The 27,698-nt window shown below is 37.8% G+C and overlaps 2 protein-coding genes across 26 annotated transcripts in view; both read left to right on the top strand.

Annotated features, from left to right (window-relative positions):
• The window catches only part of dpysl5a (dihydropyrimidinase like 5a), a 122,463-nt gene that overhangs the window by 32,658 nt on the left and 62,107 nt on the right, over positions 1-27,698 (top strand). The window lies entirely within an intron of this gene.
• The window catches only part of dnmt3ab (DNA (cytosine-5-)-methyltransferase 3 alpha b), a 116,100-nt gene that overhangs the window by 61,325 nt on the left and 27,077 nt on the right, over positions 1-27,698 (top strand). For 19 of the 25 annotated variants that reach the window (XR_015512577.1, XR_015512576.1, XR_015512573.1 and 16 more), the window contains 4 exon segments: positions 18,037-18,387; positions 24,413-24,571; positions 26,937-27,044; positions 27,152-27,308. Coding sequence is in view for 14 of the 25 variants with exons in the window: in XM_087289049.1 (XP_087145175.1) it covers positions 18,037-18,387; positions 24,413-24,571; positions 26,937-27,044; positions 27,152-27,308 (775 nt within the window). In the remaining 11 variants the exon portion in view is untranslated. 25 annotated transcript variants of the gene reach the window in all.

Genomic DNA, 27,698 nt, shown 5'->3' with positions numbered 1-27,698 from the left:
TTTAAAAGGTTTTTTTTGTGTGTATTTTCACAGCAGAACTCAATAATTTAAGTAAATAAAGTCATACTTTACTCACAAAAACAATAATTTCAGGCTTCTGTCAGTATTAATAAAGCTATCGAAATCCTGGAAGGACTTACTAGAGCTTCTATGTTAAGCTGCTTTGACACAATCTACATAGTGCTATAGAAATAAACGTGAATTGAATTTTTTCTAGGTTCTAGAGGTACCAAAAAAAGATTGTACAGCATTGATTAAGGTCAGTCCTTTAGCCCCACAGCTATGGCAAATCTGAAGCATGATTGCAGGCAAAAGTAGTTCATGTTTTCCTAACAATTCTGTGTCATACGGTGAGAACTGCTCTGTTACATAACCTCCCTTTTCCTCAGTAACCAAAGAGAGCCGGCCAATGGAAATCGAGCTCCCCCCCACCCCGATCTCCTTTTCTCTGCCTCTCACCACGCGGTGTTTGAGGATCAGCCATAAAAGTGTCAGCGATCCCAAAAATACGGCCAAATTAGCCGGACACACAGTTGTCTCGTGAGTGAATGTTGTAAAATTCCAGAGAAATGGGCGTTTGGCATTCTTCACGCAGAGAGGAGGAATCCTCTGTCAGGAGCCTGGGAATTTGTGTGTGTTTTTTTCTCCCTCTGAATAGACACATTGTGGAGGAGCGCAGATCGTAACATGTTATTTCTCTGCTTGCTCTCTGTAACCGTGCAGCCAAATGCACACCGGACACAACAATGCAGCAGGAAACCCAGGGGGGCCTTGACATGTTTCCTTCCTCTGGCTACAAGGCCTGAGTCGCATGCAGCTTAGAAGAGAGCGAGGGGGGAGATATAACCCAGCTTTCACTTTCTGTGAGTGAGTTGGGGGGGGGGTCATCTCCTTTTCTCTCTCTCTTTTTTTAACACTACAGTAGAGCCTTCCTTCCCACCCCCATCCCACTCCCTTCACTCCTCCCCTCACTACACTCTCTCCGCAGTGGAAATGAACTCCGTACTATGGATATAAGGGTGAAGATGAGGTTTACAGCGAATTTCCAGCGCTGCTTGCAAGACAGCCTCCTGGACGGCCGCCAACATTCTGCAAGTCCTCTCTAGCCAACCAGAATTCCTGTTGGGAACCACCTGACCCTGAATTCCCAGACAAAGAAATGTTCATGCTTTCTGTTTTTTTTTTTCTTTTTTTTTTTTTTGGGAAGCGGTGTCCACCGAGCCAAGAGTGGGGCAGGAAAAAAAAGTGACTCACACGTTGGATTTAAAGTGCCGAGTGCAGGCGTGTATGGGTAGGTCGGCTGACTTGTTTGTTGTTGATAGCGCAGGGGACAGTGTGCATGTCTGAGTAGAGTTGCTGGAGGAGGAATTATGCTGACTTCAGGTATTTCCAGGAGACTTGTTACGGACCATCTGCCCCTGGCTAGCTTAAAGGAAAACACATCTCTTTTAAAAGCTGGTTGTGGCAGCGGGCTTAAAACATTGCAAGTACAAAACAAATCTGTTGCTTTAAATAGTCTAGCCTCTATGTTATCACTGCAGAGAGTTGACTGTGTTTCCTGTTTTATTGCCTGTGCAGGACGTTGTTGTGCATACTGGCTTTGTTCTCATTTGAAAGTTTGGGTATTTAAGTATGCTGTGATCTGACAAGTGTGTTCTGTGTACAGTCAGTCTGCAGAGACGTAGCATGTTTGAACTCTTACCAGCGCTTTAAGAGTTATTCCAAAAGTTGTTTTGAAAACAGAGATCATGTGCTTTTTTATTTCGGGTCTATCACTGTAAACATGTGAATCTTGCATCGGTTGTCGTTTGCGCTGAAAAGGAAATGCGGTGCGTGTCTTTTTAAGGATATGCAAATATGAATGAACCGAGTGAACCCGGGAAGCGCGTGTGATTAGTGCACTGCCAGCGCTAGTCAAGGCTACACACACACACTGAAGCAGGCAGACTTTTGCACTTCAGCTTTTGACACTTTGACTAAAACAAGCATTTAGAAGTGAAAGCCTTTAAGACTTTTTAATGTTTAAGGCTCATTTAGCAGGCTTGACCTCTGCTGAACTGTTGATCAGCCGAGTCTTTAATGCACTTTAAACTAGATGCATCCTCTATTCTTTGCACTCTGGGGGCTAAAAAGCGAAGAGCTTTTGTTCGGTCTCTTACAAAGTCACATCAATATAAATGCGATTGTCACACAGTGTCGATGGCCATTCATCCTCCTGCCTGTTGGAATTTCAGTGTGCGCTGCTGGCATTTGAAGGGAATTCATTCAAACTGTTTCCTCATATTGTTCAAAGTTTAAGGGGAAGGTTATTTATTTAACGTGACTTTCTTTGGAAGCAGTGCTTAATGTCTTTATGCGCTGGATTGATTACAGTTTCAAAACTTCTTCATGCCTTGTAGTCACATTTAGCAGAGCTGGACGATATTATGATTCACATTTTGCAGTGATACAAGCTGTTGAGACATGCATGTATATTTTATTAATTAAATTGTACATTTTTAAGTTGTATATTCTTTATATGTGATAACGTGATTATTTTTTGTTGAAATAATACAAATGAGGTTATTATTGAATGTATATAAGTACACCCCTCACAAATCTCTCATTTGAATGAATAGTTTCTATAGGATGCTTTACAATATTATATTTGGGCATATACATGTTTAGTCAATACTGAAGCCAAATCTGGAGCTTATGTAACAAAATAACTTACAATGGTTCAAAAATTTGCAGCCCAAATTTATATGTTAGGGAAAAATATGAAATAATTTTTTTTTTTAAAGAGGAAAAATCAACGGAAACAAAATTTTGTTTGATTCCTAAAGATGTTCTGGGACAGATAAATTGTTTAAAATAATATTTTAGTTTAATAAATCTGTTTTCTTTCAGATTTCTTAATGATGTTTAACAGAGCAAGGACATTTTCACAGTATGTCTGATAAAAATTTTTCTTCTAAAGAAAGTCTTGTTTGTTTTATTTTGGCTAAAATAAAAGCAGTTTTTAATTTTATATGAATGATTTTAAAGTCAAAATTATTAGCCCCTTTAATCAATATTTTTTCGATAGTCTACAGAACAAGCCGTCATTATGCAATACTTGCCTAATTACCTTAACCTGCCTAGTTAAACTAATCACCCTAGTTAACCCTTTAAATTTCACTTTGAGCTGTATAGAAGTGTCCTAAAATATCTAGTCAAATATTATTTACTGTCATCATGGCAAAGATAAAATAAATCAGTTATTAGAAATGAGTTATTAAAGCTATTATGTCTAGAAATGTGTTAAAAAATCTGCTCTCTGTTAAACAGAAGTTGGGGGAAAAATAAACAGAGGGGCTAATAATTCTGACTTCAACTGTATGTACTGCTATTATTACTTATGAAGTAATAATGTTATGTATTAAGAATCATTCAGTTGAGACTGTTACACATTTGTAATATCGATTTAACTGTAATACTTAACATTCGCTAATAGTAAGAGTACATCTAGAGAATGTATTAATCCTCCTTAATGTTAATTTCACTATTACATTTCATCTGTTTATATTATTTTATTATTCTATTATGCTAACATGAGCTAGCAGTGAAACCCTATGTTGTTTAAATATGCTTTAACTACTCTTCATTACATAATGTTGGTGTTTTTGGTATATTTTGTTCATATACATTTCATTTATTAGGATCCACTTAACTATGTCTATTTAGTGTTTCTTAGTATAATTTTTGTATTGTTCTTTAGGATGACAATTTTAACATCTGTCCAGTGACAATGGATAAAATATAGCTTTCTGACTAATTCGGGTGCATTTGCAGCAATGCTAGTTAATATACACAGTCCCTGCCAAATAAATAAATAAATATATTTTTTATTTACTAAACTCTGCAAAGAGGGTGACGCGGTGGTGCAGTAGGTAGTGTTGTTGCCTTACAGCAAGAAGGTCGCTGGTTCAAGCCTCGGCTGGGTCAGTTTTCATTTCTGTGTGGAGTTTGCATGTTTTCCCCACGTAATTCATTTCTAATAACTGATTAATTTTATTTTTGCCATGATGACAGTAAATAATATTTTACTAGATATATTTCAGGACACTTCTATACAGCTTAAAGTGACATTTAAAGGCTTAACTAGGTTAATTAGGTTAACTAGTCAGGTTAGGGTACTTAGGCAAGTTATTGTATAATGATGGTTTGTTCTGTAGACTATTGAAAAATGTATATCTTAAAGGGGCTAATAATTTTGACCTTAAAAGGGTGTTTAAAAAATTAAAAACTGCTTTTATTCAAGCCGAAATAAAGCAAATAAGACTTTCTCCTGAAGAAAAAATATTATCAGACATACTGTGGGGGGTTTCATAATTTTCAACAGATTTCAACTGTAATAAAGATTCATGCATTAGGCAGTGTTAAATAATAGAACCTTGTTTATATCATTAGCTATTTTTATTACTATTATTAATTTGAATGTATCTTTAGCTTATTGCATATATATTACCATGTTTTAAACTACTCATGCAGTGTAATAATGTAATATTAATACATTGCATCATTCTATATATGATTTAAATAATAATGTATAACCTAAAATAAATATATTTCAACTTAAAAACTAACATATTGTATAATCCCCAAATTATATGAGTTTATTAAACGATTCCCTCCTAGGCTATCATTGTTGCTACACTGTAAAAGGTTCTGGGTTCCACACAATTCCTTCATGTTGTCCCAACACAAATCGACTTAATCCTCTTTACAAATTTAAGTGGATTAAACGTAAAACAATTATGCTGTCCCCAAAAAACCTTAGAATTGTGTTGCTTCAGTTTGTTTTATATAAGTAGTTTAAACAAGCAGGACAAGTCATTTATTGCGTGTAAATTGGGCTTACAGCATTCATTCTTGTTAGCTTAAATCTATGGAGCCAGATCAGTCTCAAAAATAATACATTTAGAAAATAAAATTCATACACAATTCACATTTACAAAATTTACTTTGTAAATCCAAAACATGATTAATTAATGCACAAATTCAATTAGTGAATTCAAAACACAATGCATCAATTCAATACATCATTTGTAAAATTCAAAGCACAATACATAAATGCACACATTCAATTACTTAGGGGAAACATTTATGATTTTTACTTGTTTTCACACATTGTGTTTTCAGTTTATGAATTGGATTTGTGCATTTATGAGTTGTGTTTTAAATGTATGAATTGGATTTTGTAAATGTGAATGGGGCGGTGCACGTAAGTTAATGTTTGCAAATGCATTATATTTGAGACTGATTTGACTCCATATGAATCGCTTGCTTGTTCCGATGTTTGAATAAGCACACTACAACATTCACTTTGTCACAGAAAACCAAACATTTTTATTTCTAAGACTTAAAAGCACATGCACATGATCAATGAATGTAAGACATACAGTAGTGACAACAAGCACTGGCAAACGAAACTTGGCTTATGGAGCCTGAAACCATCTCACTTGGCCGTAGGCAGTCCTCATATAGTGAGCCCTGTATATAATCATATTTTTTAAGCATGTGCTTTCTTTTCATGGCTGTGCATGCAGCAAAATACTCAGAATGCAGGACATGCATGGAGATCTTGAATACAGGCATCCATGTGCATTAGCTAGTGGTATAAAAATAATTGCAAAAAAGATTTATAGAAAAAGGTTATAGAAAAGAATTCGCCAGAGGAGCTTTCTTAGGGAAAAAAGGCTTGGCTGATCATTGTAATGTGGAGCGAAGCTTAAGGCCATGGGTGTTTCCTTTCAGATATAGGTAGCGCTCCTATATTACAGCAAACCGGCTTTAGCATAGAGCTTTAAAAAATCTCTTTATCACAATGTTACCCTTCTTACCTTTCACTACTGGATTTATGTGCACTGTATTTACTGTAACTGAAAAGGATAGTATAGCACTTAATACCATAAGCTTCTGGGTTATTCTCTGTTCACATTTTTAGTCCCATAGTGGCTTTTAAGTTCGTTTTCTTAGCGCTGAGGCTCAATTAGAATATTAAAAGCCAGAGATCTGCATCTTATTACTTCAGTGGCTGGAGGATATTCTATATTAGTGTTAAATCTAATACTATTTTTGTTTTTAAAGTGGTGTGAAATAAAAATATACAATGTTTATTTTACTTTCGACATTGTTATTCATTAGGTCAGTGGTTCCCAAAGCTTTTGCTATGTGCACCGCTTTCTAATATTTGACACCTGTCAAGCACCCTTTCTACGATTAAACTAACATTTTTAACTACATTAACTTAATACACAGATTTTCAGTATACATGATTAAAATAAAAATAATAAAATACTTTAATTTAATGGACAAGCTTTTACGAAGTAAAGAAGTCATTAAGTACAGACAAAAGTTCATCTGGCAAGTTTTACATCTCTAGAGCTTTTTCAATTCAATTCACCTTTATTTCTATAGCGCTTTTACAATGTAGACTGTGTCAAAGCAGCTTCACATAAATGATTATAGGAAATTGAAACAGTATAGTTCAGTTTTCAGAATTTAAGTTCAGTTCAGTTTAGCTCAGTTCAGTGTGGTTAACAATCACTACTGAGAGTCCAAACACTGAAGAGCAAATCCATTGATGTGCAGCTCTACAGATCCCGAAAAATGCAAGGCAGTGGGGACAGCAGTGAGGAAAAAACTTTTCACCAATTGGCGAAAGTAAAGAATTAAAAAAAAACCTGAGAGAAACCAGGTTCAGTTGGGCACAATAATTTCTCCTATGGCCAAACGTCTTGTGCAGAGCAGCAGTCTAGACGCTGGAGGCTGGAGAATGCTGGACCTCAGCAGAGACTTGTCTGTCCCTGGAGCGTCACAGGAATCAGTCTCAGGCTCTCCACTTCTCCATGACCACCACAGCAGCTGCTCAGGATACAGCCTTGTCCAGGATTATGGAAACCTTGCGATCATCTCGTCGCTGGTCATGGATCGAATCAGTGGTGCTGCATAATCTGAGGGCCTCGGAAAGAGTATCCCTTGGTGGAAATAGAGAATAAAGAGAATAATTAGCGTAGCTGCTGTTCATAGTGTATATAAACGAGATGCAAAAACCTGTGTGGGGCACATTCATGTATCATACCGCTAAGTGATGCCCTGAGTGTGTGCTTTTCTAAAAAGATAGGTCTTTAATCTAGTTTTGAACTGCGAGAGTGTGTCTGAGCCTCGAACATTATCAGGAAGGCTATTACAGAGTTTTGGAGCCATAAATGAGAAGGCTCGACCTCCTTTGATCGACTTTTGTGGATGCTTTTAGTGGATGTTGCAGTGTACCCAGGAAACCAATGGTGCAACTTTTCTAATTCTCTTCATCAGTACATCTCTGCTGGATTTCTCTGTTCCCACCTGTGCCTCTTCACCTTGTTCGTTATCCTCCGAGTTCATACTGTATATTCAAGGCCGCTGCACGTCTCCATAGAAGAGGCCGATGTAGATGGTTCATTCCTACTGCCACTTGACTTCTTTAAAGTGCCTGTTTTTTACCAGGTGTCCATTTTGATTAATATAGTAAGCGAAAAAAAAATTACGAATGTACTGTAACTTAGTGCCTAATTGTGACGAAGACGTGAAACCACGAGATGAGTGAGTATGCATAGGTTGTAAATTACAATTTGTACTGTGATTGTTTTTTCTTTCTCAGTGAATTTCTTTTCTCTCAAAAATATGACACGTAAAGTTTTCCCAAGATAAATGCATAAAAATAATAAAAGATAAAAAGTTCCACCTTTACAAACATTCTCTCATGCACCCCCGGTGGTCAGACTGCGCACCCCAGTTTGGGAACCGCTGCATTAGGTGAACAATTAACCCGTGCAATTTGATCCATTAAAAAAAAGTTTGTTTATAATCTTCAACCAAAGTGGGTTGTTGCTAGATCAGAAATGGTCGCGGCCAGAAGTTGACGAAAATTATTTAATTGTATTTACAATTTAATTAATTGTATTTTATTAACGTCTACCCCCACCCCAACCGTAAACCCAATGTCTACCCCACCCCATTTATGTTTAATATTATATTAAATTACCCAATAAATTGTATTTTTTAACATCTAACCCTACTCTAACTCTAAACCCAACTGTCACAGCCCTGTACAAATATTAATTATTGTTATATAGTATCATAAAAAAAGTTGCTATATTGAGGTGCATGTCATACGTCTGGTCGGCCATGTATCCTATCTAGACTTTACACACCAAAGTGTGACTGTTTGCTTCTGCATTTGGTGTTTGGTATTCTTAACCACGCCCCTCTTACCATTAGTTTGCTATCAGGGTATAATGTGCAAAATGAAAGCCCCGCCCCCTACTTAATATTCTGTTTCAGTTGGAAGTACATCAACATACTGAAATAAAAATGAAGCATCTTATTTAAAATATTCTGTGTTTTTTTAACATTCATTCATTCATTTTCTTGTTGGCTTAGTCCCTTTATTAATCCGGGGTCACCACAGCGGAATGAACCACCAATTTATCCAGCAACTTTTTACGCAGCGGATGCCCTTCCAGCCGGAACCCATCTCTGGGAACTGTTTTTAGCAAACCTTATTTCTTTCTCTTGCTTATGTACAATTACATTGTCATTTTTCACAGTGGTTCCCAAAGTCGCGGGACAATGACATGGGGTTGCTTAGTGATTTCCAAAAGTAAAACAAATTTTATCACACTATTAGAATTACTATATTTTATTCATAACCCTAAGAAGATAAAAATAGGCGTTAATAGTTACATGAAAAAGCAACAACATTCAAATAAAAAAGCCATCAGCCTTTTAATTTATTTTCATAGGATTGTTGTGTTTACACTAGTTTAACAACACAGCAATGGTTTAATTTAATATTAACCTCACCCAACGACACTGGTGGGCACATTGTTTTCAGCCCAAGTCTATTTTTGGTTTTATTTTTTTATGTAAGCCTATTTGACTCCCATAAAGGTGTCAGGAAGTTTAACCTGGTGCTATTAAATCAATTTGCTGCATCTTAAAAATAATAAATGACTGTAGGGCGACGCAGTGGCGCAGTAGGTAGTGCTATCGTCTCACAGCAAGAAGATCACTGGTTCGAGCCTTGGCTGGGTCAGTTGGCATTTCTGTGTGGAGTCTGCATGTTCTCCCTGCATTCGCGTAGGTTTCCTCTGGGTGCTCTGGTTTCCCCCACAGTCCAAAGATATGTGGTAAAGGTGAATTGGGTAGGCTAAATTGTCCATAGTGTATGAGTGTGAATGATTGTGTATGGATGTTTCCCAGAGATGGGTTGCAGCTGGAAGGGCATCCGCTTCGTAAAAAACATGTGCTGGATAAGTTGGCCGTTCATTGCGCTGTGTCAACCCCGGATTAATAACTTAATAACGGGACTAAGCCGAAAACAAAATGAATGAATGGATAAATGGTTGTATAAATTATAGCCTTGTTAGACTGTTGCATCTTTCTGTGTTGTCAATATGCTCGTTTTTATATAGGCCTTTTGTTGTGTGTGCAACAGTTGTGTATTTATAACCACCTCTGAGGAATGTGAGGGTCGCGAATCACTGCCATTCTTCTTTTGGGGGTCATGGGCTGAAAAGTTTGGGAACCCCTGATTTAGCGGATGCTTTTATCAAAATTGACTTACAAATGAGCATAATAATGAGCACTACAGTTCACAAGAGAGCAGTGATATATAAATGCCCTGACAAGTCTAAGTTAGTTTAGTAGTGCTATTTTAAAATATACAAATATAGAAGCAGGAAAAATATAAATTAATAACTAGTGACCGCTATTGTTAATCTAATATAGGGTCATTCTGAAAATGTAGCCCTACATACATTTCTGGAGGTCGCAAATTATGTAGCCAGAAGTACGTATTGCTGCATTTCATCTTTAAAACTAGATATTAAAGTTTGAAGACAAACTTTATGGTGGCTTGAAAAGCCGAATCTGAAAGTTTGAAGTTGCTACAGGGTGGTATGATAACGTTTCTTAATTGCGCTTACCAGCTGACCGCTTCCGTATGGATGGCTTTCCCACAGTTACCAGTTTGTCCAGTTAGCTCGCCATGTACGTCAGCAGACTTGATGACGGGGTTTGAGTCTGCAAAGAACGGTTCCAGAAAGCGGGTAAGACAAAAACAAAAGCCAAAGAATAAAATAAACTAGTAAATAACAGAATGAGAATGTGATAAAATCTGAAAACGTGGTAAAAATCAGACGGGAGCTTTCTTTTTCTTGATTGCTTTTTAAAACTGTCGGTTAGGTTAGGCAAAGTGGGTGAGTGGGTCAATCTGTGCTTTTTTTTTTTTTTTAGAATATAATTTTTTTTTGTTTTTTTCTTTTTAGACAGACACAAAACAAAAATACAAACATAACATAAAATGCCTGACACAAAACATAAATGCATATTCTAAAATATACATATGGCCAAAGCCATAAGCTGTTATATTACAAACAATACAATATGGCAGGAAGAGTGAAAAGTTTGATGAAAACAGAAAACACATAAATGAATGTCTATACAGACATTATGTCATTCAGAGTTTCAAAATGTCACATAAAGCAAGGTTTATACTGTCCAGATATGGTGTCCAAGTGCGAATAAATGCATCAGTTGTGGAGTGGCTAAGACATGTTAGGTATTCCAGGGGAATAATCTCTCGAGTTATTGAATGCCATCCTTTTATGGAAGGGGGCTTATCATTGATCCATGACATCAAAATGTTCTTTCTGGCAGCAAAAGTTAACAGGCAGAAGAGTCGTTGTTTATACTTGTTCTTGATTAGTTTGCAAGGAAAACCCAGGAGAAGGGACAAAGGGTCTATATCTATGTCCAGTCCAAAAATGTTGTTTATTTGGGCTACAATTCTGTCAATCTGTGCTTTTAAAAAGGAGGCTGGGTCAGTCGATCGGTCAGTGAGTCAACAGCGGCCCCTGGTGGACTTACGCAAGAAAAGCAGGCGTGAATGGGATTTCTGAGGGAAATTTGAGAGCTAAAAAATCATACAAAGCAGTGAAAAACAATGATGGATTTGCGAAAACCAAAAACGCAAAAAAATTTTGTTGGGTTTACGTTCTCAGAATGAGCCTTGCTTGTGTTAATCAGTTAAGAATTGATGAAACAGATCTTTTGATGTTACTTAAAGATGGCCAGATGCTCTTCGCAATTCGAGTAGATTTAGGCATGTCATTCCGCCAGAATGAAAATTTAAATTAGGGTGCTTTCACACCTACACTTTTGTTTCGGAATGTATCTCGTTTGCCCAGTTAGCGCGGTTCGATTGGCATATGTGAACAGGGCAATCGCGCTCTGTTCCACGCCAAAGTAATCGCTCCGAGATCGCTTGAATGAGGTGGTCTCGGCTCGATTGAAACAAACCCTGGAGCGGTTCGATTGCAGTGAGAAAGCGATCCGATCCGAGCGCGGTTATATCACAGTGTTTTATGAATATGTAATAGGCTTACGGCTATATGAAGAGAGAATTATGAGTAGGGCGGGAAGTTTCGCTAGTCTCCGGATGCCCGCAAACGAGTGATGATCTCCCGTTAATCTCGGGTCTCCCTCCAGGTCCTCAAATAGGCATCGTCGCGCACCCTTCTCACCCCTCCCCACCGCGTCTCTCGCGCGCACCCTGTCAATCACCACCAAACCACCACCTCTCCTGATAGCTTAGCGGGACGCTGCAAAATAAACCCTGACACTCTGACCAATGTAAGGAGAGTTTACTCGCACGTGACTTGTTTTAGCTCTTTTGGTCCGATTAGAAACTTTGCAGTGTGAAAGCGAACCGCTCCAAGAGCAAAGAGCAACAATGTAACATTTGTAATCTCTGTTTCGGAACGACTTAATCGATTCACAGGTGTGAAAGCACCCTTAGAGATCCTTGCAATCCATTTTGTGCCCCTATGGGGTGGATCCACAAAGCAACATTCGGTAGCAGAGTGACAAACTAAGCCATACAATTTTGCAATATTGGATAATATAAAGAAACTTTTACACTGTACCTATTTTCCTATGGCTGTTTAAAGGTCCAATTGAGTGCTCTGAAATGTACAGTTTTGTTCGATGTGTGATCTAATTTGAAGTGAAACAAACAGACAGGGCGGGCCATAGAGTAGCTCCTCCCCCATATAAAATAAATAGCCAATAGCATTTTGTTATTATTACTGCTCTGTCAGTGAGGGTGGTTGAGCTTAATTGCACATAGCAATAGCTTCTTCAACAAGACGGGATATGTCAGATACTAGAAGGCATTTGATTGGTTAAAAGATTTGATGGAAACTGAAATATGAGGTCACATAAAAAAAAAATCATTGATTCATTTCAATAGTATCTGGATGCAGCCTTTATGATGCAAGCTGAAATTGCATCACTCAGCGATGCAATGTCAGACACAATGCACTCAAATAGAGCTATTGACATCACGGTGAGGGGTGGGGTTAGATGAGCACATTAAAAAGCATTGGATGCAGCCCAGATTGCACTGCACCAGGTCTGCATCCAGACCCCTCATTTAGGCGGAAGTGACAAACTGCAAGCTTTGGATGTTTATTTCTTCTTAACGCAAATTTTATCACTGTTTTGGAGCAAGCTTGTTTGTTGATATCCTTAAGACTAACATACTGATACTTACATCTTACAAACTATTTTGATTTCACATGGACTTCATAGAACCATCAATGCCTTTAGTGAATTTTTAGGAGCCATTAGCTTTATTTTTATGAGAGTGGTGCCTAATTAGTGTAACGTCATTCATACATTTTGATAAGATCTTCTCATGTCCCTTCATGTTTATTTATTTCTATACAAATAAGAATGTCAGCCAAGCTATTTTCCCTACCAGTGACAAACTTTTTAAAGTTTCTTATAATCGTAATTGTGTGTATTTAATACATTGGCTTGATTAGTTCTTGTTTGTTGTGTTTCGTTCTCCAGAATCTCAAATATATACTCTTACTTTAGTCTCTGCATGTACACTGCATCATTGGATATTTGAATCTTTCTCAAGTGGATGACATGCGGCTTATATATGTTGTTATTGCCAAGCTGGGCTGTGTGTTTGTGGCCGACAAAGACTGTAAAGTACTGTACTCTTGGTTCCCTCCCCCTTTCCTTCCTCTTCGTCTCCCCCTCCCTTAATTTCAAGAGCCAGACTCGCTACAGTGAGGCCCCCGAAGAGGGGCATTTACAGCTGGGGTGAAAAAAAAAATATGTCCAGAAGCAAATCTCCACTTATAGCCATAGTGCTTTTCTAACCTCCCCCAATTTTTTTTTTTGGAGAGAGTGAGTTGTCTATTTTTCTTTTTATATATAGATAATCATTCCCCTCTCCCTAAACCAGCATTCTTTTCTTCCTGTCACTGTACACTGTATTCAGGGTTGGCCAATTAAAAACAAACCCTTTAATGACATTAGTTTAATAATATTTTAATAGTAGTAAACATTTGGGGATTTTTCACTTCGAAAAAGAAAGTTATTTTAACCCTTGTGCACTGTTTTAATTTACTACCCTTTTGTTATGTTATGGATGAAAACATCCACTGAATTAAACTGCTGTAATAATGTATTACATCAATATTTAATTATTATTATTATTATTATTTTGCATAAATCTGTTAATCAACCTCATAAATTGTTTAGATTACAGCATTTTAACTCTTTATTTGTCAAGTTCACAAGTGATGTCACAAATTTGGTAAAAAACACACAAAATGACGTATTATCAATATGAAAAGTAATTGTGGACTGGATTTTTCCATTTAATCACAGTCTTGGACATGTAAACGATTAGTTAAAACATTGGCTTCGATGCTTTAGATTTTCATTTTTTCTTCCTAATATACTGTTGGTGGCTGTTTTTGCCCCATTGACTTTGTTTACTTTATGTAGTTCTGAGAGCTGAGATGCTTTTTTGATTTTCTCAGACACATCAAGGTAAGTGCATAATGGTCACTCTCACACACGCACACATTCACAGATACACTTACACTTTAATTTGCTGTTTTACTCCATATATTTTTGCACAGGCCTTGGCCCCTAAAGGATTAATGGTGCCATCTGATCATCAACAGTAAAATGAAAAATGTTACCTCTTCCCAACAGGGAAAACCACCAACAATCAAAAATGTATGATTATATGGTGTCATGGTTTTGTAATAAAACAAATGTGGTTATAATGGAAGTTAATAGGGCAAAAACAGCCACCAACAATAAATCAGGGAGAAAATAGAATCAAAAACAATGCATCAAAGGCAATGTTGTTTCTCAGGTCCAATACTTTCCTAAAGGGTAAAAAAAAAAAAAAAATCCAGCCCACGATTACTTTTTATTGAAAATATGTAATTTTGTGGGGGGGGGGGGGGTTTCATCAAATCAGTGACATTATTTATTTATTATTTAAAATCCTGTCATTTTTACTAATTTAGATCAGAACTGAGGTTGAATAAAAGATTTATGCCAAAAAATGCACTGGTGGTGGCACTAAGCCAACGCATGCCTCCCACCAGTGCCGATATACAGCCATATTGCAAAAGATAACAAAAGGATTGGAAATTTTCCTGGAGTGTATTGTTGAGTCATTTTAAAAATTCTAAGCATTTTCTCAAAATATGTGTCAAAATAACATTTGTCACCAAAAATAATTCTGCTTGCTGAAACACAGAAAACATTATGGCCAAATTAAACTCAAAAGCACACCAGAGTGAATGAAAACATCCCTAACAATACATAGAATTATGAAGTTAAGGAATGTTTATTTTAAGGCTGTTGTTCTTACATGCCGTCAATGCACAATCCGTTTTAGCACCTTTTATGTTTAAGTTTGAATGATCAGTCTATTGTATGACAGCTTAAGGGTTTATTTTTACAGATAGTAAGACATTTATAAAAGAAAGTAATTTCTACCCTTCACATAGAGCCGGATCAGCTCATATAATGTTTTGTAGTTACAGATAATATATTATTTAGATTCCATCTGATTTAATTATTTTCATATGTTTTGCTTTAAATGATTAAGCTAAGATTACAGTAAGGTAAAATCAGGCCACTGTTGTATTAGTTAAATCTTATGTACAATATAAGAAATTATACACAATTATAAACAATTGTTATATCTAATGTTATGAGTAGATATCAAAATATAGTTATTTTTATATTGATTCTGTATTGAATAACCATGATATTGTCTACTATTTAATAATCTAGTGATTTAAATACTTTGGTCACACTTTACAATAAGGTTTGATTAGTAAATGCATTGACTAACATCAACTAATAATGAACCATACTTGTACAACATTTGTTAATCATATTTCGAGATTAACTATTGCATTATTAACATCCTAAGTCATGCTTGTTAACATTAGTTAATGCGCCGTAATGTTAACTAAAATAACCAAATACTGTAATAAATGTATTGTTCATTGTTTGTTCATGTTAGTGAGTGCATTAAATAATACAACATTATTATAAAGTGTAACAAATACTTTTTTTATTAAATAAAAGTACTACATCAATTAAAAAAAGTAATAGTGTTAAACACTAGCACGGAAGGTATAGCAACACCATGATGGTTCTAACATAGCATTGTGTATAACAGTGGGTCTTTACCTTTGTACTTCTGAGGTCCCTGACTTATACACAGGCCCTGACACAGGCTGTCCCAAGAGTCCCCCAAGGCTCTGCGCTAAGACCTCTGTAGTTTTCCTTGTACAGGATTCTCTTGGGAGACATCAGGAAATGCAAAATTAGCCAATATTGTAATGCTGATAGTGCAGCTTAATATTTGCTCTATACTACATTTTCAGTTGTACATTATTAAGGGCACTGTAGACTAGGTACAATGGACAAACATTTCTTTTAGCGAAATTCTGACAAACATTTTATTCATTAAATGTCACCTATTTTACGTCTTTTGTAAATACAGAAGAAGTCTGTAAAGTTTCAGTTTAAAACACCCATCAGATTATTTATTATAGCTTTCAGAATATTGGAAGTTTCTGCTCTGAAAACAAAGTAGCCTGTTTTTGTGACCTGTGCCTTTAATGCTAGTTCTCCCCGCCCACCGTTCTCACATGCCTGTCAGGGTGTGCCTCAATCTCCACCTTGGCTGCTTCAGATAAACAGCACAGTGACAGACATGAAGGAACCAGATCTCACATAACGTTTGTAAGAAATTCTACAGTAAGAACTTTCCCAATGATTGTTAGATGTATTTGTTGTGGAGTTGATTCAAGCCTTTCTGCAATGATGAGTCACACAAATGTTGTTACAAAGTTCATACACACACACAAACACGGCATGCGCATTTAACTTTGCACAGCAAATATGACAGGATACATGTTAATATCCACTGCTGTATGGTTATCCGTTATGTTAATGTACAAAATAAACCTGATTTAACGTCCACAAACCCGGATTGAAGCGTCTTCTTGTATAATGGTACTGACACTATGCGGCTGTGGTGATAAAGATGGTAAAATCGCAGTAATTCATTACAAAAATGCACTGTTTTAAACGTTTTAAACTTGTAAATCTCATTCTTGATCACATTTGATGATGATTGATGATCACAGAGAGCTGAACAGATCTTTTAATGGCAGTTGCTTTGCGCACATCCTGTCTTGTTGATATGATTATACATGTTACTACGGAGACATGTTATTACGCGGCTGTCAATCAATTCGGTAAGCAAGGAAACCACACTCCTACGTCATGTTGGGGTCTGCCTCAAAATGGGAGGGATTTGGATCATTTTTTAACGTCAGGAGATTTAAAAAAAAAAAGAGACTTTTTGTGTTTTTATCACTCCAATATGACTGTGGACACACAGTTCTGTCCAAACAGCTTACAAAAGATGATTTTCATCATAGGAGCTCTGTAAACTAAAAGCATGGCTCAAATATAAGCTGCTTTTATATGGATGGCTATTCTGTCAACTATTATAGTGAACACTAATCTATTAATTAATTTTTTTTTAAGTGGATGCAATTGAGTTTTAGCAAGAGTGTTGCTCATTCGAAATTAAGAAACTAATATATGTTAAAAATCGCCATGTTAAGACATCTCCCTAAAAAGTGTACTTAGTGTTGGCAGGAAACCACTGGTACCAAGATTCCTACAGAGATAAATGCATGCACATATGCACAAAACCACTTGCTTAAACACTCTTTCCACCGGCAACCGCTGTCAAAGACAAACAGGCTGGCACATATGGCCCAGCTCATAGAAGAAGCTATACAGATATTTATAAACTACAGTAGGGCTTCTTGATTTGAGGCCACATGTTTCTACTCCACACTCATCCCGTCTATTCAGGCACACTCATGAGCTTTTGGCTCCAGAGCCTACCCCCACCCACCCCTTTTTTTTGCGGGCTTATATGAATGTATGGACACCATAATGGAGGGAGTGAGCTGAAGAGAGATGTGAGGAGAGCTTTCTGGGGACAGATCCAACTGTTTTCTACACACACTCACACGCCGATCCTTGCCAGGTTCACGTGTGTGTGAGTGAAATTGGAGACGGAGCCGGACCCCAACAGCAGAGAAAGTACAGCTGTGAAAGAGATTCACGTGCGAGTGAGAGAGAAGGAGAGGGTCGAGAGAGGTGCAGCTGTTGGGGATTTGCTGTGAGCTGCTTAAGTCATGGCTTGGCTCGTGTCCTCTGTTTTTGACCTAATAGCTTAGAGTCAGGTTGGACAAACTCACTGAACTCTCCAGAGCGCATCTATCTCAGCCAAGAGAGGGTGGGTAGGTGGGTGTGTGTGTGTGTGGTGGGAGGGTTACGTGCTGATTGTTACGAAGTGATCGCAAACAGCTTTCAATGCAATGAAAAGGAGACTGTTTTCAGCCACTTACCATGCTCAAAGGGGCAACAATCAAGAGGATGGGGATATTTGTGTTGGCACGTGGGCTTAAAGTACTATAAACAAACCGAGTAGTCACTATTACTCAAGGGTCGAACTGTGTGCCATTCTCAGGATAAGACACTAGTGTTCTGTGTGCTTTACCTCGTCTTCTTCCTGTCCCGCTGTTCCCTACGTTGCAGGCAGAGAAGAAGGCGAAATTGGTGTCTGTGATGAACTCAATGGAGGACCATGGCGAGGTAGAGTCGGAGCCTAAAAAAGACGTAATCACCGTCCCGCTGCTCTTTCCCCCGCCGATGCCACCAACGCCGCCAACTCCGCCAATGCAGCAGCAACCACCGCAGCCTCAAGCTCAACATCAGACCAAACTCAAACCCCAGCCTTCTCCTCAGCAGCAACCTCCACCATTCCAGCAGCAGCAACAGCAGCAGCCCACAGATCCAGCCTCTCCAACTGTTGCCACCACACCAGAGCCTGTGTCTATAGGGGATGGAGACAAGACCTCACCCAAGTCCACTGAGTCAGAATACGAGGTAGGGCATGCTTGCTCACTATCATTGGTCATTTTAAAGTACGCATTAAGAAGTATTGGGGTTTGAGTGGTTCGTTCCAGCCTGATCTCATAAGGAAACAACTGTTTTACGTGTTTTCTTAACGTTTGCTATGTCACTGTTCATTGAAAAAAGTGAAAGTATTGATTTAGAAGTAAGTGAGCTCTCATATTTTCTCAAACATCAGATTTCAAACTACAAAAATATGTGTATTGTTACGCGTTTAAGTTCTTAAGATATTAAATGGATGAAACGTAGCAATCAGTGAGTCTAGTGATGCTGGATGAACAAGGAGAAGACACAACTGCTGGTTAAGTGAAACAAAAAGTAAGGATTTATTAAAAAGAGAATGTCAAACAATGCAAATAGGAAATATAATGTAGATGGAATTTTAAATAATTCAATTAAACAAAGAAAACAGGAGTGTTGCCAAAACAAAGAAATAAATATAACAAACGATCAACTAAACCCCAACCCACTACACTAACTAACCAAAGAAAAATGCAGAAACAAAACCGTAATCTTCAACATGTAGCTTAACTAAACTTCACAACTACTTCAAAACATAACTACACATGTGGCAACACCTTCATAAACTAACTAACAAATAGAGATACTAAGCTGCTCAAATTACTAGAGTTCTCGTGAAGTACAAACTGTTAGCCATTAGCAAAACAAGATTTCATATAATCCAATTCTCATGAAGATTGTTCAGCTTCGCAATAGATACTAAATTGAGCTGCACAAGCTTTATCTAATAAATTAATCACTTATTCGAGAGAAAAACAGAACACAGCAACATCAAACAAACTAAGTAAAACATAAGTGAACAGACCGGCCAACAGAAGTGAGGAGACTGACGGTGAGCCAAGCACTCCTCAAGAACAGCGCAAGCGCACGGCATTCATACTGTGCAAACCAGCTCCTGATTGGCGCGCCGAATGAGTCACAATGGTGATTGACAGCCCCTTCGACCAATGGTTGCACACCTAAAACAGGACAGGATACACAGCGGAAGAGAACGCAAAACAGAAAACAAACAACAAAACACCACAAAACTTACAAGAAACTTAACAATATTCGTTCTTAAAAATAGTTTTACAAAAAAAAAAAAAAACATGCTTTGTTGTCTATTTGCCACTAGTACCCAGAGGTGTGGACTCGAGTCATGTGACTTGGACTCGAGTCAGACTCGAGTCATGAATTTGATGACTTTAGACTCGACTTGACAAAATATAAAAAGACTTGCAACTCGACTTGGACTTGAACATAAATGACTCGGACTTTGACTAGGACTTGCCCCTATTGACTTGTAAAGACTTGCTGCTTCCCATGAAAAGCCCAAAGATAATAAAGTACGTTGACATGGACCGCTCTCTCTCTCCCCGTTTATGTATGTGTGTGTGTGTGTGTGACAGCATGTGCGCGCGTGTGTGTGACAGCATGCGCGCGTGTGTGTGTGAGCATGCGCGCTTTCGGCATGACATCCAATCAAAGCACGGTAGATTGTTTTGATTCGACAGTATCCAACGTGACTACTATGAGGCGCCGGAGTGGACAAAAGTCAAGCGAACGCAGAGAGAATTTGAATTTGAACTTGAGATCGAGCCAATACTCGCGTCCCAATACTCGGTTTCTCTCTCTCTCTCTCTCTCTCTCTCTCTCTCTCTCTCTCACTCACATACAACATACACCTCTCTCTCTCTTTCTCTCTCTCGTGCATTCAGTCTCTTTGCGTTCGCTTGACTTTTGTTTACGATGGCGTCTCATACCTTTAGTGCTTTTGCTCTCACGGGATCCTCCTGTTAAACCCTTCGCTAAGCCACGCCCAAAAACAGCCACCCACCAATCGCGGCTTACCAATCGTAGCTACGGGCAGGGGCTCTGTCAAGCTTTCGAGCGAGGGAGACAAGCCAAATCGTTGCGCAATTGGATTGTGCAAATCTGACACCCGCTATCCTAAAAGTTTGGACTGGGTGGTGGGATTTTTTCCCTTTTCAAAACCAAAGCCCAAGAGGAGAAATGCCAGCGTGGATCAAGCTGTGTGAGGGGCGGTAAAGGAGTTAAGCTAAGTTGGTTTTGTTTTCGATATTCACATTCAGTGATAGGTGGCAATAACTCACACTCCTCTTATCCTAAACAGATCTAAACTGTGTTTCTTATAAAAAAAAGAAAAAAAAAACAAAGCAGGTTATGTTTCCCAGCGGTCTTTTTCTTTTTTTCCACTCGATATTATGTTTAAACCCTCGCTATTGTAACGCATATAAATACATACACTAATATTTGCTGGTAGGAAAAATCTATTTGTTCACTTCTGTTATTTATACTTTGATTTGCATTTCAATTTTTTTTTCTTCCACTTAACTGCAAATTTGAATAAAAACTGGATAAAGAGCACACAAACATGCTGACAGTAATAGGTACTGTACACTGTTATGGGTCAATGATGCCAATATTCGGCACAAATCCATCAGTTTCTTAGGTTATTAGATTATTTTATAATTTCACCTCTCCTGCTGTGCATGAACTATGCTGTTGAATGTTCAGCGTATGAGGTGGCTAGGCTAACCTTGCTTCAATTTTGATAAAATTATTTTCTAATCAGTTGCTATTATGTTGTGAATATACCCCTGTAATGTATACTGCAGTCCTCTTTTGTCTGGCTTTCTCAGATATCTCACCTGTATGCCAAAAATGACTAATTAAATCCTTGGAAATGTCTGACACAAGCGCATACACTGTAATAGATGTGCCAGGCATGAAAGCTTGACAGGCGTAGCAACAGTAACTAAGGAGGGCAAGGCTTAGCGAAGGGTTATTCCAAGAATGTTGATATGGTTTCCTTCTTCACAGTACATGCCAATATACGCGTTCAGGGGCACTGTGGAACAGCTTTCCTCAAAATGAAGAGGATGACATGGAAAATGTCCTCCACAATCTCATCAGCAAAGTGGAAGCCAGCAGACACTAGTTTATTTTATCTGCCATGATAAAATGAGATTGATAGTGAGATTTATTTGAAGAGTGAATAATACAGTAGGCTATAATACCTTATCAAGTGTTTCCTTATTTTTATCACAGTTACATTTCTGCTTGCATTAGTTTTTGTTTAAATGCTTTTAAAATAAAATGTATTCTTTACATCCAACATCTATTCCAGGGGTGCCTTATAGTGGTGTAAACCCCTTTACAAGGGGTGTTACCCCTGTGTAAACTCTAGCCACCCCTGTGGCCAACCCGATATGATTTTGCTGTTGACATTATTTATTTAAATCTACTTACATAAATGCAATAAAATGCAATATTTCAATAAATAAATAGCAGCCACTAAATTATTGTGGATTGATTGGTGCCACTGACGTAGCTGGCCTCTTCTGGCCCCCCTTAAGCAAATTTTCAGGGAGGCACCACTGGTCTATTCTCTGTCTTTAAGTGTTTGAAACTGAAAATATCTCATCATATAAAACAACCAAAAATGTTATGGTTTATTAGATTAAACATTTAATATGTAAGTCTATTTTAGTATTTTGGTTATTGTTATTAAACAGTGCAGCAATATGAATCATATCAAAAAGCATGAAAGGAAGAGGGAACACGACACAAATTGTGAGTTTGCATATAATCTCTGAGAGCGCTCAAGAAAATTTGTGTGTGAGCAGTGCATATTTGAGAGCGAGAGAAAATTTGCGCGTGAGCAGCGTATATTTGAGAACTCGCAATCAGTTTTGTCCACAAACAGAGGAAATCCGTGCCCGAGCATCACACAAGGTAGAGAGCAAAGCTCTTCAACGTTATGTGAAGAAAACAACGTTATTGTTTGTATGAAGTAGCCTACTTCATTAACAATATGTGCTACCATTTTACATTGCTGCTAGATGGATTTGCAACTCCATCTCTTTAGCACACACGAGATTCAATTGACAAAATTCTAATTTCACTCAATTTAACTTTGCAGCATACAGGAGTTGGTCTACTGCTACCACATTGAGGTTATGTAATTTTGGTTAATCACAAGTTGATCACCGAAGACATAATATAGCACAACTAAACTTTATGAATTAGACAGCAGGAGACCTGCAATTTCTGTGTGATGTGAGGCAATATGGAGTCTTTTTTTGGTGGAACTCGTTCTTGTGCATTATGCTGTGAAGACGAGACGCAGCACTGTTCAGTACTTTTTCAGAAAATTGCATTTGTATTTTTATATATCTGAGCGATGTTCTTTCATAAAAAAAGGTTTGTTTAATTAATACAGATCTTACAACCATACCTAATCTGTATATATTTTATTTTTCTGTTAAAAAGACTCGAAAAGACTCGAAAATCAAACTGCAGGACTTTGGACTTGACTTGAGACTTGTTGCCTTTGACTCGGGACTTGACTCGGGACTTGCCTGTCTTGACTCGGGACTTGAGGGCAATGAATTGAGACTTACTTGTGACTTGCCAAACAATGACTTGGTCCCACCTCTGCTAGTACCTACAAACACTGCCTGTTTTTGACTAGATGTAAATGTTTGCTCAGCTTGCATATTCCCTGTTAATTGTATTTGCAGTTATTGGTTTGTCCACAAGACATCAGTACTGGACCAGGTCATTCATTCACAGATGTAAAAGATCTAGTAAACTAAACATTAGAGACAGGAAAAAATATTAGATAATTGTGTTTATGAATGCTTGTGTGAGGGGATTAAAGATATCCACACTTATATCATGTTTTTTGTTATTAAAACACACAAATACCTGTCACAGACAGATCTTTCTAGTGTACGTGAATCAAGTACTTGCATATAAAATGAAGTAAACTTTAAAAGGGTGTGTGTTTTACTGTTACCGACTCGGTCCCAGTCATTCCCCTCGCTGGCCAGCATCATCACCGGACTTCTAATATATTACGTCATCCTCACTGACTGATTGTCACAAACACACCTTCAGCACATCTCATAATCACCTGGCACACACATATAAGCAGCACTCACACACGCTTCAGTGCAAAGTCTTGTTCTGCCCCGGCTAACACTACTGAGCATTTCTCATCCTTGCCTGCTTTCCCGTTGCTTACCTTGGACTGTATCTCGACCTTGTCTTGCCTGCCGTCTGCCCTGAACCCAAGCCTGAATACCGACTTTGATCCTCGCCGCCTGCCTCTGACCCATGCCTGATTACTCGCCTTGTGTTTGCCTGCCGCCAGCCCTTCGACTTAATACTACTGTGTTTGATGTGAGTTCGCACACGGATAACATCTGTGTGCTTATTGTTATTAAACTCTATTTAATAAATATACTGCAAATGGATCCCTCTGTGTCAGACCCTTCATTATATCTGTGTACACGCAAACATACATGTAAATATAAAACCACGCTTTGGGCTTTATTTGGTTAGTCGGAAAGTTTCTTTAGAGCTTAACCTGTGTTTAGACTTATTATCAAAGCAAAATATCTGACCTCTGACATCTGCTTACTGATAAGCTAATCATTCTCAGAGAAATCCCTGGATTATTCCAAGATATCCTAGAACTGATCTGGCTTAACAGATTTGAAAGTCTGGTTTAAACAACGGCACCCTTCTTTTGTTGAATGGCTCGTCTCATGTGTAAATTGGGAGTAATTTGAAACTTTGTACTATAGTATTGTTGTGATCCGAACTAAAATAGTACAGGTCAAGGCTTTAAAACGCATTCAGATAATAAATGTTCTTGATGACTGATAAAGTAAAATTATGTGTTGTCTTGAGACTTACTGAGGCACATGCTGAAGACAAAGCCCTTTTCTGGAAAGGGGTGGAAAGGAGCAGCTCATTTGCATTTAAAGAAACATCTCCAAAAACGGCATGGTAAAACAAATGATCTGTGTTGTATTTGAACTGAAACTTCACAGACACCTGACAGTTGTATTACATCTTGAGAAAGGCACCTTATACTGTAGGTAGTTTAAGAGTACTTATGACTTTTCTCCTTTTATTGTGTAAATGTAACGTGATTCATCTTGTTTTGTCTCGTCTGTTGCAGGATGGCCGAGGTTTTGGCATTAACGAGCTAGTGTGGGGAAAGTTACGAGGATACTCCTGGTGGCCGGGCCGGGTCGTATCCTGGAGGATGACTCGACGCAGCCCAGCAGCCGAAGGCACCAGATGGGTTACATGGTTTGGCGATGGCAAGTTTTCTGTGGTGAGTTTCTATTCACTCTTGCTGCACAAAGTGTCAAACAAATTAATTCTTTAAGGCATAGTTCACCCAAAAATGATCATTCTGTCATCATTTACTGACCCTTCACCTGTTCAAAATCTAATTGAGTTTCTAGTAACACTTTACAATATGGGTTGTATTTAATAACAAACAATCAACAATACATTTATTATAGTATTTGTTCATGCTAATTAGAGAAAATGCATTTGTTCATTGCTAGTGTTAACTCACAGATTTTAATAAGGCATTAGTAGATGTTGAACGATGATTAATAAGTGCTGAACTAGTATTGTTCATATTAATTCATGTTAGAATACTGGCACTAATTGAACTCCATAGTATTACTTTTGCTACTGTCGAAGTTAATGAGTGCCATTAACCAGCATTCTTTACAATATACAGTATTTATTGTTCAATAGAAAAAAGAAACTCATAATGTAATGAATAGATAATGAGTAATCAATGAGGTCATTTTCATTATTGGTTAATCTGTGTCTTTAAAAAATCACTTTTGTATTTAAGGCCCTGCTCACACTGTGAGATTTCAGCCATGATTTTGTCATCTCAGACAAATTTGGGAAATCCTAAAAGATTCCTGAAATCCTAGGCTAAAATCTGTGATCTTTGATCGTTGGTTTGACATGTTCACAGACAGCCATTTAATATGTTGCAATCAGATTTTTCCTTTGATGAAGTTCTGGCAGTGTCAGAAGATTTCAGACTCTTTAATGCAACAGCTGCGTTGAGCCTCAATCTAAGAACCAATAGGAGCGCCGAATCTGCTGACGCAAACCATGTGACAAAAAACAGTTTTTTATCTTCTTGGTTTTATTATTGAGACATGCCGTGTGCAACACTGCAGCTGCAGATTGTTTGCATTTGCTGTGAGGAATCATTTCAGAATGCAGGATAGTGAAAGTGTCACGGATGGATGAAGTCAAACTGTAAAGGAGTTTTCTTCTATGTTTGGCGCATCTTTATTGTTCATTTTGACATTATGACAGCTGATATTTTACAGTGTTTCATAGCAGCCATGCTTGTGCAGTCCAACATGTTACAATCGTTCAGGATTATAGAAAAATGGCACAGTTTGATTCTGCCTTAAGGAAACAATAAAAAGGAATAGTTCACTCAAAAATGAAAGTTCTTTACGTGTTGGAGTTTCTTTCTTCTGCTGAAAACAAAGGAAGATATACTGAAAAATGTTGGAAAAAAGGCCACTGACTTCCATAGTATTTTTTGTTCATACTATGGATATCAATGACTGCTTTTCTCAAACATTTTTCAGTATATCTTGTTTTGTGTTCTAAAAGTTTAGAACCACTTGAGTGTGAGTAAATCATGAGGACAATTTAATTTTTTGGTGAACTATCCCTGTAAGCCTTAATAACAGAATATATTGTATTTCATATTTTATATTCTGCCAAAACTATTTTATTATACAGGGTAAATCAAAAAGAATACCACAGCTTTGAAAATCTTTATTTAATTAAAGAAACATGATTGAACCTTTTCCCAGAGATGGGTTGCAGCTGGAAGGGCATGCGCTGCGTAAAAACTTGCTGGATAAGTTGGCGGTTAATTCCGCTGTGGCAACCCCGGATAAAAAAGGGACTAAGCCGACAAGAAAATGAATAAATGAATGAATTAATAATGGAACCTTGGGTAATTAATCAATGTGTAGAGTACTTAACAATTTTGTTTTCCAGTGGAAAGCAAGTTGATAGATGTTCAATATGACCCCCCCTCCCCTTCCTCAATTAGTTCCTCAATGTTAGCTGGTAGATTTGGTAGTAACACAATATATTTAATTTTCCCTCATAGAAAAAAATCAGAGGGGGTAAGGTCAAGGCTTCTAGGAGGCCAGTGATGAAGTGCTCTGTTACCCAAATCATTGCTTTGGGTACCTTTCATTCAAATAGGCAGAGACAGATAAGTGCCAATGGGATGGGGCCCCATCCTGCTGAATTATGAATTGACGTGCTTCTTCTTCGAGTTGAGGGAACAGCCAATTCTGCAACATTTCCAGATAGGTTTGCCTATGATTCACTTCTGCCGTACTCTATAACGCAAAAAGCTTTTTGTTGAGCAGACTCCATCTTTGCATTACAACAGAACTGAAGGTATATGGGCCAACAGCACTTCTAGCGACCAAATGAGCAACCAAAAGAGCATTCAGAGCTTCCTTAAATTGATGACAGATAGAGCTTAGCTCTCCTTTTCTTCTTCGCAGAGTTCACGATTTTCAAAGTTGTGGTATTCTTTTGGAATCACCCTGTATTGTTATGTAAAGCACTGCCTTAAATGTTTGTCTAAAATACTTTTGTTGTTCAACTTCATCCTGTAGGTCTGTGTTGAGAAACTGTTGCCTTTGAGTTCCTTCCACAACGCCTTTCACCAGCCAACCTACAATAAGCAACCAATGTACAAGAAAGCCATCTTTGAGGTGCTACAGGTAGGAGTTTATTTTGTGGTACAAACAGAGTACTAAATCAAGCTCAGTTTATTGATATTTTGTGCATTAATAATCTAATGGAACCATTGGACTGTCTTGTCTTACAGGTAGCCAGCACTAGAGCAGGCAAAACCTTCCTCTCTTGCCCAGCGAGCGACGACACTGACTCTTCAAAGTTAGTAGATGTGGAAAATAAAAAGATGATTGAATGGGCCATGTCTGGATTTCAACCCACGGGACCTAAAGGCCTGGATCCACCTGAATGTAAGAATGCCGTGGTTTCCTACTGATATTCATATATCCGTTTGCTTTGCCTTGAAAAATATCAAACTGGTTTAATGGGATAGTTCGCTGAGAAATTAAAATTCTGTCATTTGGATTAGGGCTGCACGATATTGAAAAAATCGGAAAAACTGCAAAAAAATGTAACTGCTAAGAGGTATTTAGCGCTCTCTGGCAATGTATATAGAGGTATGTTTTCAGAATGAGCCTGGTTTGTATATAACTCTGATTGCAGAAGCTTAAGTGTTTACACAAACTTGATCTGTTGAAATATGGATATGTGTTACATAAAGTAGCCCTATAACTGTGACGAAATTCAAGTTTATTTGTATTTATTTCAAACTTTTATTAAGATATGTGCGATCTGGGGAG

The sequence above is a fragment of the Danio rerio genome, chromosome 17, assembly GCF_052040795.2.
Source record: "Danio rerio strain M-AB ecotype USA chromosome 17, GRCz13ab, whole genome shotgun sequence".
NCBI lineage: Eukaryota > Metazoa > Chordata > Actinopteri > Cypriniformes > Danionidae > Danio > Danio rerio.
This window is presented reverse-complemented; position numbering and strand designations above follow the sequence as displayed.